At 40.6% G+C, this 19,055-nt stretch overlaps 2 protein-coding genes across 2 annotated transcripts; one reads left to right on the plus strand and one right to left on the minus strand.

Annotated features, from left to right (window-relative positions):
- The first annotated feature begins 37 nt into the window (after window positions 1–37).
- Window positions 38–2,321, plus strand: LOC144054712 (guanine nucleotide-binding protein G(I)/G(S)/G(O) subunit gamma-13-like). Its single transcript, XM_077569933.1, has 3 exons — window positions 38–264; window positions 1,414–1,528; window positions 1,901–2,321. The coding sequence occupies exons 2-3, from the start codon at window positions 1,431–1,433 to the stop codon at window positions 2,004–2,006; spliced, it is 204 nt and encodes a 67-aa protein (XP_077426059.1). The 5' UTR covers window positions 38–264; window positions 1,414–1,430; the 3' UTR covers window positions 2,007–2,321.
- Window positions 1,043–17,666, minus strand: chtf18 (CTF18, chromosome transmission fidelity factor 18 homolog (S. cerevisiae)). The gene is made up of 22 exons (XM_077569930.1): window positions 17,454–17,666; window positions 16,774–16,866; window positions 16,543–16,666; window positions 15,935–16,124; window positions 15,753–15,845; window positions 14,958–14,998; window positions 14,755–14,887; window positions 14,441–14,665; window positions 13,748–13,845; window positions 13,546–13,669; window positions 12,114–12,250; window positions 11,924–12,017; window positions 11,757–11,855; window positions 11,031–11,161; window positions 10,019–10,133; window positions 9,720–9,944; window positions 8,873–9,022; window positions 8,665–8,795; window positions 7,125–7,269; window positions 6,677–6,772; window positions 5,777–5,846; window positions 1,043–2,505 (listed from the first exon to the last, which is right to left on the minus strand). The coding sequence occupies exons 1-22, from the start codon at window positions 17,539–17,541 to the stop codon at window positions 2,384–2,386; spliced, it is 2,724 nt and encodes a 907-aa protein (XP_077426056.1). The 5' UTR covers window positions 17,542–17,666; the 3' UTR covers window positions 1,043–2,383.
- Window positions 17,667–19,055: the final 1,389 nt, after the last annotated feature.

The following is a 19,055-nucleotide window of genomic DNA, read 5'->3' on the forward strand; positions in this document are numbered from 1 at the left end:
TGCGTGCGCGCGCCTCACGTTTGCATGCGGGTGCGCGCACGCTTTGCCAGTCAAAGCAAGCGACGACCACGCCCCTTCAGTCCTTCTGTATCCAGTCGCAAACGCAAGGGAGTGCCCAACACACCCTCACGCCGCATCCTCACCATCAACCGCATCATTCGCTAAACCGGGACGAGACTACCGGAGCGACGTCAGAGCTCGTTACCCGCCGTCCAGCTTCGCCTTCGCCCGCCATCAGCTGCTGATCACCGGGCGGACTTTCCGGTAGGCCCCGATGCTCGAATGGTTTCCTTCTGCTAAGCCCGCGATTCCGCGACACTTTCATTAAGCAAATGCGATCAAGAATTATGCGTTTTGATGTGCTGATTATTAATTAATGAGGGGGGGATGGCAGCGTACATCGGAGGGGGTCTCGGTGGAGCCGCGACAGGCGCACGGAGGGGCGGATGCTGATGGAGGACGCGAGTCGACCTACTTACACGAGATCCATTAAACAGATGAGGGGGGGGGGATGTGTTGGTGGGACAGAGATCCGCCATCAACGGTTCCTAAGTGGTGTCTCGGCCTCTTCCGGCTTCATAAGCGCATGCCGGCAGGGTGGGGCACAAAATATGAGATTCTTCGGTACTCCCAAAACATTCATTGGTTGATGATGACCGAGTATGGGCTGTTTAAGGCGGCTGAACCAGGGGGGGCACTGGGGGTGCATCCAACCACTGAGGTTATTATAGTTCACAAAAACAATTGGAATAACTAAAACTAAACTAACAAAATAATCAAGATTTTTTTTTTCCGAAATAACTAAAACTATGCTATACAATTGAACTTTTGCTACAAAAAAACTACCATTTTCCAAGAGCAGTCCAGTTGTGATCAATTTAATACTCCGACAAAGGTACATTTTACATTTTTAAAACTAGCTATATTTATTGGGAAAATTTTCGTTTTAATCTTTGTGAATTAAGTTCATTCATGAGCTTTCAGGTTTTATTTGAAATGTGGTATTACTGTTTGGCTATACAGAAGGAGAATGGTCAAACAATCCTTTGGGAATTGCTGTTTACTTTATTACACAATATTTATGACCTTTTTTTTTTTTTTAGATCTCAATAATTTATATATAAAATGAAAAATAATACTAAAACTAGAAATAAGCATTTTGAAATAAACAAATACAAACAAATCTGTTAATTTCAAAATAGAAAAAAAAAATCTAATAATCAAGTTTTGATTAAAAAAAAACAAACGTTATTGTTCTCACTGGAATGATTGCGCAGATCCCTACTGTGTCTTTCTGCTTCAAACAAAGAGACATCAGTAGCACTTGAAGACTGGAGCTATTTTAAGACTATTGATGTCAAAACACCAGAGTAGCTTCAATAACGCTGCCTTTCCATTTTGTTGTTGGGGTAGCGTCACTAATATCGATTATGGACGACTTAGACGTTCCCCAGATGCGGAGGGAAGTGGAATCTCTTCAGTATCAACTGGCCATCAACAGGGAGAAGTCTTCCATCACAGTCACTGAGTGAGTACAAACAACATGCATATATTTTACATAGAGCGCCTTGGGGAATTGTTTTTATATTATGGCCACAAAATAGATTTGAGTGCACAAAATGATAATGTGTGGACTAAATCCACCTCTTAATACCATCAAATTATATTTTAATCAGCAAAAAATACCGATTCTACTGAGGCTGAAATCTGATTATACCAAAGGAAGTACAGTATATTAAAAAAAAAAAAACATAGTTGAAGATTGTAATTGCATAGAGATGCCAAAAGATGGCGCCAAAGCACTTTTACACATATCACGGTTACGAATTTGCATGTTAAATCTATATATAGATCATGTCTAGGGTTCAGATTTTCGATAAGAGTTTTGTTTTTTCTTCAGGTTGGTGAAGTGGATCGAGAGTTGCGTGTGCGAGGATCCCTTCCTGAACCCTGAGCTGATGAGAGCCAATCCCTGGGTAGAGAAGGGGAAGTGTGTGATCCTCTGATGATCGCACTTCCATTAAAAAAAAAAAAAAAAAGGAAAAAAAATAGATCTCCACACAGTCAATGCACGGATGCACCACGAATAATGTGCACTCACTTAGTCATGCTGCGCTAAAGACATACACACACGCACACGCACACACACTACACTCTGACTATTTATTTATTTGGATTCTTTGAATGCCCTTATTTTAAGACTGCTGTGTGTGTGTGTGTGTGTGTGTGTGTGTGTGCGCAGCGCCGAGTAGCTTTTTAGATGTTTGTTTTTATTGGCTCTTTACACATTCAAAAATAAAGACTGTTTAGAATTTAACAGATCCAAACTGGTGGCATACTTCTGTGTTTTTGGTGGTGATTGGGAGGCGGGCGGGGGGGGTTGCTAAAGTAGTTCCCGGATGTAAACGTTCCGTCGCACGGCGTTAGACATGCCCTCGTTGAAGCGGAACCACACGTCGCTGTTGCCCACAGCCTTCCCCATGGCCAGCACGGCGCTCTTCTGGCCTGTGAGAGGGAGGTAGAGACAAGTAGAGGTAGACAGCGAGACAGGTAGAGGTAGAGACAGGCAGACATAGAGAGAGAGAGACGTAGAGCGACAGAACCGGGCAGAGAGAGAAAGAGCAACAGAGACAGGTAGAGAGAGAGAGAAAGAGGTAGAGGGAGAGCGAGAAAGACAGGCAGTGAGAGCGCGACAGAGCCAGGCAGAGGTAGAGAGACAGGTAGAGAGAGAGAGAGAGAGCGATAGAGCCAGGTAGAGTTAGAGAGAGAGAGGGAGGTAGAGGGAGAGCGAGAAAGACAGGCAGAGAGAGAGCGCGACAGAGACAGGCAGAGGTAGAGAGACAGGCAGAGAAAGAGCGAAAGAGCCAGGTAGAGTTAGAGAGAGAGAGAGAGAGAGCCAGGTAGAGGTAGAGAGAAAGGTAGAGGGAGAGCGAGAAAGACAGGCAGAGGTAGAGAGAGAGAGACAGGCAGAGAGAGAGCGAAAGAGCCAGGTAGAGTTAGAGAGAGAGAGAGCGAGAGGCAGGTAGAGAGAGAGCAACAGAGCCAGGTAGAGGTAGAGAGAAAGCGAGAAAGACAGGCAGAGGTAGAGAGAGAGACAGGCAGAGAGAGAGCGAAAGAGCCAGAGAGAGAGAGAGAGAGAGGCAGGTAGAGAGAGAGCAACAGAGCCAGGTAGAGGTAGAGAGAAAGGTAGAGGGAGAGCGAGAAAGACAGGCAGAGAGAGTGCGACAGAGACAGGCAGAGGTAGAGAGACAGGCAGAGCGAGGGCGAAAGAGCCAGGTAGAGTTAGAGAGAGAGAGAGGCAGGTAGAGAGAGAGCAACAGAGCCAGGTAGAGGTAGAGAGAAAGGTAGAGGGAGAGCGAGAAAGACAGGCAGAGAGAGTGCGACAGAGACAGGCAGAGGTAGAGAGACAGGCAGAGCGAGGGCGAAAGAGCCAGGTAGAGTTAGAGAGAGAGAGAGGCAGGTAGAGAGAGAGCAACAGAGCCAGGTAGAGGTAGCGAGAAAGGTAGAGGGAGAACGAGAAAGACAGGCAGAGAGAGAGCGCGACAGAGACAGGCAGAGGTAGAGAGACAGGCAGAGAAAGAGCGAAAGAGCCAGGTAGAGTTAGAGAGAGAGAGAGAGAGAGCCAGGTAGAGGTAGAGAGAAAGGTAGAGGGAGAGCGAGAAAGACAGGCAGAGGTAGAGAGAGAGAGACAGGCAGAGAGAGAGCGAAAGAGCCAGGTAGAGTTAGAGAGAGAGAGAGCGAGAGGCAGGTAGAGAGAGAGCAACAGAGCCAGGTAGAGGTAGAGAGAAAGCGAGAAAGACAGGCAGAGGTAGAGAGAGAGACAGGCAGAGAGAGAGCGAAAGAGCCAGAGAGAGAGAGAGAGAGAGAGAGGCAGGTAGAGAGAGAGCAACAGAGCCAGGTAGAGGTAGAGAGAAAGGTAGAGGGAGAGCGAGAAAGACAGGCAGAGAGTGTGCGACAGAGACAGGCAGAGGTAGAGAGACAGGCAGAGCGAGGGCGAAAGAGCCAGGTAGAGTTAGAGAGAGAGAGAGGCAGGTAGAGAGAGAGCAACAGAGCCAGGTAGAGGTAGAGAGAAAGGTAGAGGGAGAACGAGAAAGACAGGCAGAGAGAGTGCGACAGAGACAGGCAGAGGTAGAGAGACAGGCAGAGCGAGGGCGAAAGAGCCAGGTAGAGTTAGAGAGAGAGAGAGGCAGGTAGAGAGAGAGCAACAGAGCCAGGTAGAGGGAGAGCGAGAAAGACAGGCAGTGGTAGAGAGACAGGTAGAGAGAGAGACAGGCAGAGAGAGAGCGAAAGAGCCAGGTAGAGAGAGAGAGAGAGAGAGAGGCAGGTAGAGAGAGAGCAACAGAGCCAGGTAGAGGTAGAGAGAAAGGTAGAGGGAGAGCGAGAAAGACAGGCAGAGAGAGTGCGACAGAGACAGGCAGAGGTAGAGAGACAGGCAGAGCGAGGGCGAAAGAGCCAGGTAGAGTTAGAGAGAGAGAGAGGCAGGTAGAGAGAGAGCAACAGAGCCAGGTAGAGGTAGAGAGAAAGGTAGAGGGAGAGCGAGAAAGACAGGCAGAGAGAGTGCGACAGAGACAGGCAGAGGTAGAGAGACAGGCAGAGCGAGGGCGAAAGAGCCAGGTAGAGTTAGAGAGAGAGAGAGGCAGGTAGAGAGAGAGCAACAGAGCCAGGTAGAGGTAGCGAGAAAGGTAGAGGGAGAACGAGAAAGACAGGCAGAGAGAGAGCGCGACAGAGACAGGCAGAGGTAGAGAGACAGGCAGAGAAAGAGCGAAAGAGCCAGGTAGAGTTAGAGAGAGAGAGAGAGAGAGCCAGGTAGAGGTAGAGAGAAAGGTAGAGGGAGAGCGAGAAAGACAGGCAGAGGTAGAGAGAGAGAGACAGGCAGAGAGAGAGCGAAAGAGCCAGGTAGAGTTAGAGAGAGAGAGAGCGAGAGGCAGGTAGAGAGAGAGCAACAGAGCCAGGTAGAGGTAGAGAGAAAGCGAGAAAGACAGGCAGAGGTAGAGAGAGAGACAGGCAGAGAGAGAGCGAAAGAGCCAGAGAGAGAGAGAGAGAGAGAGAGGCAGGTAGAGAGAGAGCAACAGAGCCAGGTAGAGGTAGAGAGAAAGGTAGAGGGAGAGCGAGAAAGACAGGCAGAGAGTGTGCGACAGAGACAGGCAGAGGTAGAGAGACAGGCAGAGCGAGGGCGAAAGAGCCAGGTAGAGTTAGAGAGAGAGAGAGGCAGGTAGAGAGAGAGCAACAGAGCCAGGTAGAGGTAGAGAGAAAGGTAGAGGGAGAACGAGAAAGACAGGCAGAGAGAGTGCGACAGAGACAGGCAGAGGTAGAGAGACAGGCAGAGCGAGGGCGAAAGAGCCAGGTAGAGTTAGAGAGAGAGAGAGGCAGGTAGAGAGAGAGCAACAGAGCCAGGTAGAGGGAGAGCGAGAAAGACAGGCAGTGGTAGAGAGACAGGTAGAGAGAGAGACAGGCAGAGAGAGAGCGAAAGAGCCAGGTAGAGAGAGAGAGAGAGAGAGAGGCAGGTAGAGAGAGAGCAACAGAGCCAGGTAGAGGTAGAGAGAAAGGTAGAGGGAGAGAGAGAAAGACAGGCAGAGAGAGAGCGACAAAGACAGGCAGAGGGGGAAAGAGACAGGTAGGTAGAGAGAGACAGGTAAATAGAGGTGCTTATTTGAGGCAAGGCGGCTGGACTATAGTAAATATAGTAAAGACCTACACAACCCCATAGCAGAAAATACAAACGCCAGATGAGGATTTAATTGCAAACGAACCTTCGGTGGAAACACATTTTTGGTACCTGTGTCTGAAGATGACGGTGCTGTGGTCTGTTTGGGTGCAACAGGGCGGCCGAAAAAGTCCATCGCTTGCTGTTAGGATGCAAAAAGCAGAGAAAAGTTCAAGGGGGAGCTTGCAATTCAAAAAACAAACAAACATTTTTTTGGGTGAAAACGGTTGGTGGTAGTATTGACGCGAGGCCGCAGTCAAAGCATACTAGAAGTTTTAAAACGAAGAACGCAGTCAAAAGTCAGAAATGTCCTAAATCGAGGTCAGTACATCTTCATGTTCTCATTAGCCTAATTTAACGGTTTCGCCACGCGGGACTAAATCCCAGTGATTTCTTATTGTCCTCATTTCTATTTAAGATGTCGGCGATGTTCCCAACACGCACCATCTACAGGTAGTAAAAACTACACTTAACTACTTCGACAGACAAAAGAATAAGCCAAAAATAAATACACACTGACAGTAAATGTAATGGGATACATTAGCATTCTGAGAGGAATGTTTTCTTATGCATACATATATAATTGATTATTATGTATTTTATTTTATTTATTATTATCATAAAAACAGAAGACATAATGTCTATGATAAAAAAAAAAAATGATATAAAAGTTTAGATTTTTCAATCAGTGGTATGAGGCTAGTATTTTTTATTTAGTTTATGGGGTATTTTGTATTTTAGTTATCATTAATGATATAAAAACAACGATAAAATAAAAATGCTTAACTCATAATAATGAAACCTTATACTTGCATACACGCCCATATTGTTTTTTCATTGTCAGTTTAGTATTTATTTTAATTTGGGGTTCTTTGTATTTTATTTACTGTAATAATTATTGGTAAAAAAAAAAATAATAATAAATCAAAAAAAATAAAAATAAAAATAAATCTCAAGTGCCAAGGGTCTCACCCTGGGCTCCACTGTGGTCTGTTTGACGATGTTCTCCAACCTCTGATGATGGTTCCTGCTTGGTTTGGGAGCAGCACTCGTCTTCTCCGCCCCTTTCTGCGTAACAAAGCGCACAAAAAAGATGTATGCTAAGTAAGTAATGACAAGTGAGTATAAATAGTAATTAAGGCACATTAACACTTTAACGTGACATTCAAAGATCTTCGCCAAAATAGATCCATTTTGTGGGGAAAATGTGAGTATTTAAGGGCAGTCTGGAGCCCTGTAGTATTTTATTCGGACAAATATCGGAATTGGCTTCAGCCTTTAAAAAAAATTAAAAAAAATAAATAATAATAATAATAATAAAAAATAATATATATATAAATAAAAAATAAAAAATAAAAAATATAAATAAAAATATCGGTCTGGCTCTAACAATTAACAAAAAATTAATAAAAAATGTCACCACTGCGGGGTTCCTCTGTAACATCAGCTGCTCGGCCCTCCTCATCTTCTCCTGCTCCATCTCTCTGCTGATGGTTTGTTTGGCCTGATAGGTCAACTGGCGGCGCGTCGGCAGGCCCGAGAACTTGGCCACCTCCTCCACACGTCTGCAGAGACGTGCGCAGGTTGTGTGAACAACTACACACAATCTTCAGGGCAGAAATAAGCTTCCACTTTTCAGAGATTTATACAGAACATCTCAAATCAAACGTGGATTTAATCATTCTCTAAAACGATAATCCTCTTAACACTGATCTGCATCTCCGCCCCCCCCCCCCCCGCCAAACAACCTCACTGCTCCCCTGCTTATAGCCTATAAATATCACCACCGCAATCTCTATAATGGTGTGCTATTTATTGCATGTTTTCACATGTCCTGCTGCTTAAAGTGAAAGCGCTTGAGCTTGAAGGCACAAATTGACAGCCCGACATTGCAGGAAGTTCTGGTAGACGGCAGAATTTATTGTTCCATTAGCTGAAGCAAACCGTCCAGGTCCTGAAGGCACAAAGCAGCCCCAGATCATCACAATACCACCACCATGTTTGACTTGTTAGTATGATGATCTTTTGCTTAGAAGCTGTTATTTTTACACCAGATGTAACGAGCCACGTAAATTCCAAAAAGCTCCATTTTAGTCAGTCCACAGAATATTTATCTAAAATTCTTGGCACTCATCAAGATGTTTCTCAAAAAATGTTTTTTTGGGTCACCATGGATGACATTTTTATCCAGCGCCTTTCTTATGGTTGAGTCATGATTTTTTTCTGTTTTTGTTTTTTTAATCGTAATTAATCGCAGGAGTTCAATAATGAACTCACAATTAATCACACATTTTTTATCTTTTCTAAATTTACAATAAAATGTACGATATTTTTTTTCTAATTTTTCACACTTGTTAACATAAAAGTGGAAAAAAACAACTAATTAACTCTTTTAGTCATTGATGCAGTCATTTCATAATTCATAAAATTTAGTTAAAATTAAACAGATGTACTGTACTGTAGAAAACGAGTGTGATATTGATTTGTGTTTTGTCAATTTTCTGCCACTAGATGGCAAAATTGCATTTGTAAGACGGTAACAGCTCAGTGTCAATTATTTTCATATTAAGAGCTATCTAATCTTTAACATGAAGTAACTTGTGAAATTCTGCAAATTTTTTAAATTCTAAAATACAACTTCACCCCCGTCTCCACAAGTATATGCATTATTATTGAATTTAATACGGCTAAATTTTGACGAGGGATGTGTCTACTGCTTTGTGACTGGAGTTCCCCCAATTCTATTATTTATTATTATTTTTCAAGTAAGGGGAGGTAATTAATCGCGCGTTTAAAAAATTTGTGGCGTTAAGGGAACTTTAAATGAACTCAAAATAAACACACAAATTTTGACAACCCCAGTTTTTGTAGAGACCAACTGAATTTAAAAAAACAAAAAAATCTAATAAAAAATCTAAAATGACAAATCCGAACTATTATAACCCCGATTGTGTACTCACGGCTCCAGTAAGTACGTGTACTGCCCCTCTGGCGTGCGGTCCTGCCGGTACGAGAGGTTGTACGCCAACATGGTGTCGATCAGCTCGCACATCTGCTCCTTTTCTCTGCGACTGAACAGCTGCGGGTTGACCTGGAAGAAATGTAGGATTTTATTCATCCATATTTGTCACAGGGAACGACTTTGGGGAGCTTCAGGTATGTACGGACGGGGCGCAATCTGGGACAGATGATATCAAGGAGCAGCGTGAGAAAGTCCATGGCGAGGTTAAGATGGCTGATCCTGGTCCTGATGCTGGCCGGGATGTCGGACAACATGGTGGACAGAGCGTTCCTGCTGTTCTGGAGGTGAGAGGTCGCCTGCAGAGGGCAGCACAGTAAGCCACGTGATGCATTGTTTGCTTTAAAATAATATATTCAACGTGGGATATTGAAGAATAAACCAGAAAAATCCATCCATTATCAATTTCATTTCGCCTCTGCTATCACCTGAAATTGACATCATTGCGCTCGGGCTCGAATGACAAACTTGACGACTCACCTCTTAAATAATAAAAATAATGCATTATATTTAGAGGCGCCTATCTAGACACTCAAGGACACCCTACAATCTTTAAAATGATTTAAATAAAAAATATATATATTTATGGGTTCGGTCATGTGACTTCCCAATGCTAAGTTTTGTGAGTTTCAGGACCAATAACTAAAACATTCTGTTTTGTCGTCTAACATAAATAAAAGACAGTTAACGAGAGTATCATTCAGGCCGAGGTCATCAGGAGAAACAGAAATGTTACATATTCACCCACATACAAAAAAAACACACACACACAAAAAAAAAAAAGAGAGCAATGATGATGACATGTCAAATCGGTAAAATTACCGAATGAACAATACTGAGCCCTCCAGAAAAAAATAAAATTATAAAAAAAATAAAAAAGGAGAAACAGGAATGTCGAAAATATTCAACTGTTTTTTGATCATAGTAAAAGCTACGTTTTTGAATTATTGAAGTAATCTTCCACATTTCATAATCTGTCAATCAATTGAGATTCACCTCCTGGTGGCTGTGTGGGTAGCTGATCCGCGGCACGTGCGGGTGCGCGAACAGGAAGTGACAAGCGACGGACAGGAAGGGCAGGTACTTCATGAGGGTGAAGTTCTGCCCGTGCATGATGACTTGGTTGAGCCGGTCAGAAAAGACCATCCAGTCCAGAGCGTCGCACACATTCTGCAGGTTGGGATCCCGCACTCTCATGGACAGGTAGTTGTCGTACAAACCCTGAGGGAAGGGGGATGATGTCATCAGGATGCTACTGGTGCTCAAAATGCATTCTTTTGTGGCACGTTTATTACCTGAGAAACTTTTTCATATTCTCCACTAGATGAGGCCAAGTCAAGAATGTGCTGGAACCTCTGACTGCCGCCTCCTGAGCCAGGGACTTCCTCGAATCGCTCACCAATACGTTTACTAAAGAAATATATACAGTATATATATTTTTAAAGTCTATGAGATTGCAATTTGGCGAGTGTCAGGTAGGAAAATAAATTCAGATTAAGAGCCATACAGGGGATCAGATTTAAGGCCTTTTAACTCATTCACTGCCATTGATCAAAAATTCATTTGAACTATTTCTATTAGTTTCACATTTTTTTCCACTTTTGCTAACAAGAGTATGAAAACCTAGGAAAAAAAATATATAAAATTTGTGATTAATCGTTAGTTAACTAGTGAAGTCCTGTTTAATTACGATCAAAAATTTTAATCGCCTGAAGGGCCTAATTTAAAAATATATATATTAAAAATAAGGGGCATTTAATCGTAATTAATCTCATGATAATTTTATATATGTTATAAATGTACAATAAAAAAATATTTTTCATAAAAAATGTAATGAAAAAAAAAGTTAAACTAATAGAAATAGTTCACATGAATTTTTTACGTCTATAGTCGTCAATGGCAGTGAATGAGTTAATTTTGTTCAATTTTAATTCTACGTTTTTCAAGCCGCATATATTTTAATAAAAAAAATGAATTTATACAGGTAGCCTAATGTAAAGCTTTAAGGACATTTCAGATTTTGTCTTCACTAAATAAAGCTATTAGGGCCAAGTTGGCAATATGGGATCAATATTATTAGAATTTAAAATAAATGTTGCAACAATATTTAAGTATTAAAAAATTTCAATGACTATAGTTTTGAATGTACCAAACAAATAGATTTGGTTCTTATATAAAAAAAACTTGAAACACTCCTTTGACAGATTTATTTGGTCAATTCTGTGCGCAACAAAATAAGAAATAAATTTTTCTCAAACAAATAATTCATACTTGTTGCCGACGTGGCTTGAGATGGAGCTACTGTACCGTTTAGTGCGTGGCAACTGGAAGATCTCTTGCCACAGATAGAACAATCCTTTGTTCTGGTCCTTCTGGCCCACAGACACACACTGGATGATCCTGGTGTTGAGCTGCTTGTGGCCTCGGCCGAAAAGGAACTGCAAAAAAATAAAAAATACAGCGGTGCCTTGACTTACGAGTTGAATTTGTTTCCTGAGCACGCTTGTCATTAATTGTCATTAATCCTTCCCAGCCAGCCAAAAAACAAAAAATTAAAAAAAATAGCACTCTATAGTATTGAACTTTAAATGGCCAAACATAATTAAATTAATTGTAAATAATGATGTATTATGATCATTTAATCAGCACTGTACTGCTCCTTGGCCAACAGGGGGCAGTAGATTACAACATAAAATCCAAAAGAAGAAGCCCCTTTTAACATCATATGCTGGACTAATTACAAGAAAACATCGATTCTAGTTTTGTTCACCTGTCTTTTTGCGTTTTGCGGTGCGTTAGCATTAAGCTAGCAGACATTTTGTAAAGAAAAGTTATGTGGTTAGGTTAAATACATGATATGCCATTGTGTACATTTCATGTTTAGTTTACAGGAAACCTAAACTTTAAGTGGCAATAAACAGCTTGAAACAAACACACGGCCTCTTTTTGGAAGAATTGTTCACCATCTGCTAAACCGCTGCTTGCGGCATGCAGAACTCAACAATGAGATGTTTAACATAAATATATTCTTACCTGGAGTGTGTTGATGCAAGATCTGATGTCGTTATCTGTTTTCTCACAAAGTAACGTCAACGTACCCGTGTCTGCCTTCATCCCTTGTCGGAGAGAGATCTGCAAACCAAGCAATGTGGAAGTGGTTTTATGCATTCAGTTACTTGATGTGTGCGTATGGCGTGTACCTCTGCCAGTCTCTGAGTTAGACGGGAGGGCTGAGTCTGGGGGAAAGCCAGAAGGAAAGCCTGCTGCCTCAGCGGTCTGAGAGCGGGAACGTAACTGACAAAATGAAAAACAAGAAATGAAAAAAATATATAAAAACAAGCTTCTTGCTTCATGCTGCTGTTTAAACATTTAAGAGTCGATTTTTCTTACAGGTCGTTACAGATGCAGATGATAGGTCGCAGGAGAATGTGTTCCTTCTTTTTTCTTTTCTTTGTTGAATCGGAGCCGGCCTCGCCACAATTTCCGTCTTTCCTGTTCAGGGTCGCTAACAGAATGTTGATGGCAGCCTGTGCAGAAAAACAAAATATGACCAAAATGTTTTGGGGAAATTGACTTGTTCTTTGTCTTAGCGCTGAAGAGGAAAATAGTATGTTCTTGGTTAACTCATTCACTGCCATTGACGGCTATAGACGTCAAAAATTCATTTGAACTATTTCTATTAGTTTAACATTTTTTTCCACTTTTGTTAACAAGAGTATGAAATCCTAGAATTTTTTTTATTATACATTTAGAACAGCTATAAAATGTGTGATTAATTGTGAGTTAACTAGTGAAGTCATGCAATTAATTATGATTACAAATTTTAAATCCCCTGACGCCCCAAATTTTTTATAATGTTTTCTTTCTTTCTTTTTTTTTTTTTTAAATTCATTCATTGCCATTGACGGCTATAAACGTCAAAAATTCATTTGAACTATTTCTATTAGTTTAACATTTTTTTCCACTTTTGTTAACAAGAGTATGAAATCCTAGAATTTTTTTTATTATACATTTAGAACAGCTATAAAATGTGTGATTAATTGTGAGTTAACTAGTGAAGTCATGCAATTAATTATGATTACAAATTTTAAATCCCCTGACGCCCCAAATTTTTTATAATGTTTTCTTTCTTTCTTTTTTTTTTTTTTAAATTCATTCATTGCCATTGACGGCTATAAACGTCAAAAATTCATTTGAACTATTTCTATTAGTTTAACATTTTTTTCCACTTTTGTTAACAAGAATATGAAATCCTAGAATTTTTTTTATTATACATTTAGAACAGCTATAAAATGTGTGATTAATTGTGAGTTAACTAGTGAAGTCATGCAATTAATTATGATTACAAATTTTAAATCCCCTGACGCCCCAAATTTTTTATAATGTTTTCTTTCTTTCTTTTTTTTTTTTAAATTCATTCATTGCCATTGACGGCTATAAACGTCAAAAATTCATTTTAACTATTTCTATTAGTTTAACATTTTTTTCACTTTTGCTAACAAGAGTATGAAAACCTATATTTTTTTTTATTGTACATTTAGAACAGATATAAATTTTGTGATTAATCGTGAGTTAACTAGTGAAGTCATGCGTTTAATTACAATAAAAAAATTGAATCGCCTGTCGCCCCTAATTTTTAATAATCTTTTTTTTTTAATGAATTTATGGCAGTGAATGAGTTAAGTTAAACATCTGTATGGGCAGTAAGTGTTGTGCATGCTACACAAAGTAGAAATTAGAGTCAATATAAGGCTCCATTTTCATTCACACTGTCAGAGAGATATTTGTTGAACAATATTTATGGGCTTAGCCAGATACGTACCGCCGGGGCGCCGTCAATTTCATCAATAATGAGGCAATTTGGCCTCTCGCTGGCTCCTAGAACGGATTTCATCTGCGTAGCTGTGTCAATGCGTTTCTGGAACACCTCTGCACTGCGATCGTCACTGCACAACCACAACAAAGTCAGCACAGGACGATTGCTCGAAATATAAGCATTGTCACTAACTGTTTGCTTCTCTAACCTGGCGTTGATTTCCACTACATTGTAGCCAGCATGCTTTGCAATAACGTGAGCCAAGGTTGTCTTCCCCAAACCTGGGGGACCGGACAATAACGCCACCTGGGTTAGAGAAAGTGAAAAAAATCAGTTATTGGCATTAATGAATAGTAATGTGAATAGAATTGGTTCTGAATTAAAATTGATTGAAATGAAATGCCGTTGCTGTAATGGTTTTCTTTACTGTCCTCTTTAAAGGAGAAGTCAACCCCCAAAAATTTTTTGTAAAAAAAATACGGTATTCTGGTAAATATTGCGTTAGTGGAATATGAGTTAAGCAGCAAAATCCAGTAGTTTTTACCAAAATCAGAAGGCGGCCATTTTATCACTTGCGTCGAGTTAAAATGACGTCACAGTTGCTCAGGTCTCAGGTAACGACCAATAACAGCTCAGCTTCAGAAAACAGGTGAGCTGTGATTGGTCGTCGCCTGAGTCCTGAGCAACTGTGATGTCATTTTCAGTCGACGGCAAGTGGCAAAATGGCCGCCCCCCTGAGATGGCTAAAAATGGCTGGATTTTGCTTCATAACTCATATTCCACAAATCTGAATGGTTAGCCTAGAGAGGTCACATAAAACATATTATTGTGAAGAAATGTTTAAGGTTGACTTCCCCTTTAAAGTAGCAACTCAACAACTTGTTCAACGACAAGCGCTTACCTTAAATTTAGGCCGTTTGTACATGTCCAGTTCGGCCTCTAGTATCTCCTCAGTCATCTCCATCTTGCTCTTGAAGCGATTTGGATTCTGATTGGCTTGATTGGACTTGAATGACGTTTGAATGGGGGCTTGTCTGTCGGGCCGCGCCGGGCGAGACACTCTCTCTTTTCCAAAAACCACCGTGTCCCACAGCTTCAGCCACTTCAGCAGACAACGGTTGGTAAACTAAAAAAAAAAAAAAAACAGCAACATAATGTCACTTTTATATATACTGTAGAATGGAGGTGTGAGAGTATGACATGGATGTGTCGTACGTCATCACTGAGCAGCTCGGTGTAGTGGCGGGGAGAAAATCTATCAACCCAGAGTCGAAAGCTTCGACCCTCAGAGTCTTCCGGATCGTCCTCCTCTCTAATTTCAGGCTCAACCAAGTTGTCATTTACATTCCTGAAAAATAATACAATGCAGCTTTCAAATGAAATGCTAGTGTGAAAAAAAAAACAAGGTGATGAAATACCTGGCCAGTAGCTGCGTCTCTTCTACAAGCTGCTGGTGGCGCTGCAGTTTAAAAGGAAAATTGATTTACATAAGCTTAACTCATTCACTGCCATTGACGGCTATAAACGTCAAAAATTCATTTGAACTATTTCTATTAGTTTAACATTTTTTTTCCACTTTTGTTAACAAGAGTATGAAAATGCACATTTAGAACAGATATAAAATGTTTGATTAATCGTGAGTTAACTAGTGAAGACATGCGATTAATTACAATTAAAAATATGAATCGCCTGACGAGATGATTATTAAAAATTTGGGCCGTCGGGCGATTACATTTTTTTACTCGTAATTAATCACATGACTTCAATAGTTAACTCACGATTAATCACAAATTTTATATCTGTTCTAAATGTGCAATAAAAAAATCTAGGTTTTCATACTAAAAAAAAAATGTTAAACTAATAGAAATAGTTAAAATGATTTTTGGACGTCTATAACCGTCAATGGCAGTGAATGAGATAATATTAAAATAAGTTTTTTCCTTCTGCGTTGTTCAGGGATTCATGCATTTGTCATAGCAAAATGCTCTATGCTATTCATGTAATTTGTGTTGTTGTCAGTATGAGCACTACGCAAATTAAAAGGGGGGTTAATTGTGCCCAGAGAAGATCCATTATTTCAGACTACATTTTTACTTTTACAATTGCTACTTATACTTTTACCAGTCTTTTTTGTTGTTTTTTACACAAATGTCTGTACTACTACTAGTGTGAGTACTTTTGTATCTGGCACAATCAAGGGTTAATCTACTCACTCGGTCTTCCTCTTGCTCTCTCAAAACACCCACTGGCACAGCAAGTAGCCCCAAAGAACCCCAAGAGTCGGGTACCATTCTGAAGTCTGCCACCTACACACAAAGTGCTTCGTTTACTAAGATGAAGTTAATCATCTATGATTTATATTTTGCATTCCTGCTTCATTCATAATGCAGTCCACCTTCTCTGCTTCGGTGTCCTTCTGGCGAAGGTAGACACGACTCCCCGAAGAGTCTGTGACGGTGACGTAGTCGCCTTCTAGTGGGGGTCTTCTCAGCACGCATGACTGTGTTGCCACGGCAGCAGGCCGCCTGGGAGACTCTACTATTGTTTCAAATCCGCTGATATCCAGAGCAGCAGCTGAGGAAGACCTGGAAGGAAAAAACCTGTTTACTTTTGATCCTTAATTGCTATTTCTCAATACAGTGTTTGAATAATGATTAACAAGTATCATTATTATGGAGGAGGGGCCACTAGTTTTCTTATTTAATGTAGTGATAATACTGTATGTACTAAGTTACTGCTATACTGCATAGTCTCGATTACTTTTAAATAGTGTTAGCCTTTTGGGTCGCTAAAATTGCTGTTTCAATGCCTGCAATATTTAACATGAAAATTTTTAAAATATATATTGAATTGAACACACTCAAAATAGTCTCCAGCTCACCAAAGACCCTAATAAGGAAGAAAACTTCTATAGAAAATATATATATGGATTCATTTTTCAGATTTATAAAAAAAATAAAAAATAAAATAAAACTCAAATATTTGCTGCCCAATTCTCGATACCTGACTGTGTGAGGTGCTTCAAAGTGTTCTGGAGAAGACGGTGGTGTAATGTCATCACACTGCACAGAGGTAAATAATTTCTTCACCACACCTGTGTCCTGCTTGTGACGCTTTGCAGTTGGAGCTTGTGGGGGGGGGGGGGGGGGAGAACAGAAAAGAAAAAGAGAAAGGTCATGGTGCAAATGTAGCAAGTTCAACTCAAACACAATATTACACATAAAGATAACTCACTGATTTGCTGAACAGACACCTGCTGGTCAGCTATGTTTTTGGATTCATCATTTGAACACCGCCTCGGACGCTTTGCAGGCTTGGAGGATTCCTCTGAAAATACAAAAAAATAATTATCACAACAAAGCTCCATTTATGAAGCTAACTAACCCGTCAGACAGATAAACTGGTATATTATTGATCCCGTGAGGTATATTCGACATAATTAGATAATGCAATGATATGCATGTATCAACTACAATAAACACATTAGCCTAAGCTGGTGTCCAAATACTGTTGAGCCCTAGAAAAATGTACCCATCATAAAATGGCATGGATTTTTTCCCCAAAAAATATTTTTAATACATAAATATATTAGGGTTAATTTATTTTTACTGCAATTATATAATAACCACATCATTTCCCAACTGATGAACACCATATTCCATCAATTTAAAAGTTCAAACACTGCTACATTGCAAGTTAAAGCTTAGCACACAAGAAACAAGATGGAAAAAGTGTAAAATGGTAAATAACTTAGGCAAAAGTACAAACAAGCTGGTGACAACAAGACCTAGAGAAAATCTACACAATGACGATACATGAAACCGAAAGAATAAATGGTAGCTAATCTTTCACCGTCAAATAAAAAGATTCTTCGGCACTGCTTGACAGCATACAAGCCTTGTTTATGTCCTCACTTTCCAACTCAGCCAACGCATCCAGTTCGTCGGCAAACTGCTCCTCGAAGTCATCCTCAATCCCAAACATTTCGTCATATTCATCCATGGCTGCTTCGCTTTTAAGTACACAAAATATGTGTTGAAATTTTCGAAAATTCAATGTTGTTAAACGACATCAACATCAGCGTCGGCGAAAGTAGTTTCCCGGCATTTTTAAGTCGTGGTACTCCGTTTCCGGGTAGGTGAAGCTTTCGCGTCTCTGATTGGTTGTCGCAAATTTACTTTTCCGGGTTATTGTGCAACGCGGAACAATATAAAAAAAATACATAAAAGTACGAAATGCTAAGGTATGACGTGTGAATGGAGGAGAGATTCCTCAATTGCCTGGCCATGTACTGAATCAAATTAAAAGCAAATTTTCACAAACTGCATCTGCTCGTCTGCTTACGCTTAGCAGCTGTTGAGTGTGTCCGGGATAAGTGAAGCCACCAGCGACCATATTACGTTGCCACTCCCCAATTCCTCATAACTTAGCTTTCATGTTATTTTCTGCCTCGACGGAGAAAATGCCACCGTGTATGACAACCACGTGTACCACTGCGAAATGTAAACATAAACTCTGTGAGTCATTATTCAAGATATTGAGATAATGTTTTATGAATGGTCCATGCAAAAAGTGACGTTGGCTTTTTGCAAGGCCTAGCATAAAATAGGCACTGATAACTGTTTTCAACAACAACAAAAATGTCAGTAAAAGTGGAAATGTAAAAGCTGTCAGGGTCCTATTGACAGTTCAGTCATATATAAGTCCGTGCCAAAAATGCTGGCCAGGGTTCAGCTCTTTTCAGCTTGCCTAAATCCAATTTCCAACCCAACTTGCTGGGTCAAAAATAATTAACCCTGTATTGGGTATATATAAGTAACCCAATCTGCTTAAAATCCACAGTTACCCAGCAAGTGGGTTAGGAACCCATTTTTTCATGCCTATCCTCAAATACTATTCACAAATGGTTTCTCATCATCACTTTCTACACTTTGTGCTCCTTGTGCCGAGACGTGCATACATGTGTGTGTAAAACAGATTAATGATAATGATGATGATGATGCGTGTGTTGTCAGAGCCATCTGCTCTTCAGAAAAACAGGCTGCCCAGGCGTTTTGATGAAAGGAAATTGTTCGATACATGTGCACCGGCGAAGAAATGACACGGATATGAAAACATTTTTGAAGTCAACAACAGATTGTCTTCCATTTTGGAGGTTCCACTGTACATAGTCATTTAACTTTTATGTTTATGACTAGGATGAAAAACCCAAACGACCCTGCTAGGGGATAATGGAGTGTATGTGTAGGTGAGCTGTGGAGTACAACAGATGCCCATGTGGACCGTAGTCGACACACATACACACACCTACACACACACTGATAGTCAATCATTGGCTGTGTGACAAGTGTATCATCATTAGTGTTTAAACACACAAACATGTCCTGTTAAGTGTCAAGAGTAGTCAGTCACAGTGTGTGTGTGTGTGCCACATTAAGGTGATGTTTAATCTTTTCACGTCAGGGGCGGCTCTCCTTCAGACGCACGTGCTCACTCACCTCCACTTTCTACCTGAC

Source organism: Vanacampus margaritifer, chromosome 7, assembly GCF_051991255.1.
Source record: "Vanacampus margaritifer isolate UIUO_Vmar chromosome 7, RoL_Vmar_1.0, whole genome shotgun sequence".
Classification (NCBI taxonomy): domain Eukaryota; kingdom Metazoa; phylum Chordata; class Actinopteri; order Syngnathiformes; family Syngnathidae; genus Vanacampus; species Vanacampus margaritifer.

Coding starts and splice junctions, on each gene's coding strand:
- LOC144054712 (XM_077569933.1), top strand. CDS start 1,431: ATGGACGACTTAGACGTTCCCCAGATGCGGAGGGAAGTGGAATCTCTT. Junction 1,529..1,900: donor TCTTCCATCACAGTCACTGA/GTGAGTACAAAC, acceptor TTTTTTCTTCAG/GTTGGTGAAGTGGATCGAGA.
- chtf18 (XM_077569930.1), bottom strand. CDS start 17,541: ATGGATGAATATGACGAAATGTTTGGGATTGAGGATGACTTCGAGGAG. Junction 14,888..14,957: donor GAGACGCAGCTACTGGCCAG/GTATTTCATCAC, acceptor ATTATTTTTCAG/GAATGTAAATGACAACTTGG. Junction 11,856..11,923: donor TAACTCAGAGACTGGCAGAG/GTACACGCCATA, acceptor CTTGGTTTGCAG/ATCTCTCTCCGACAAGGGAT.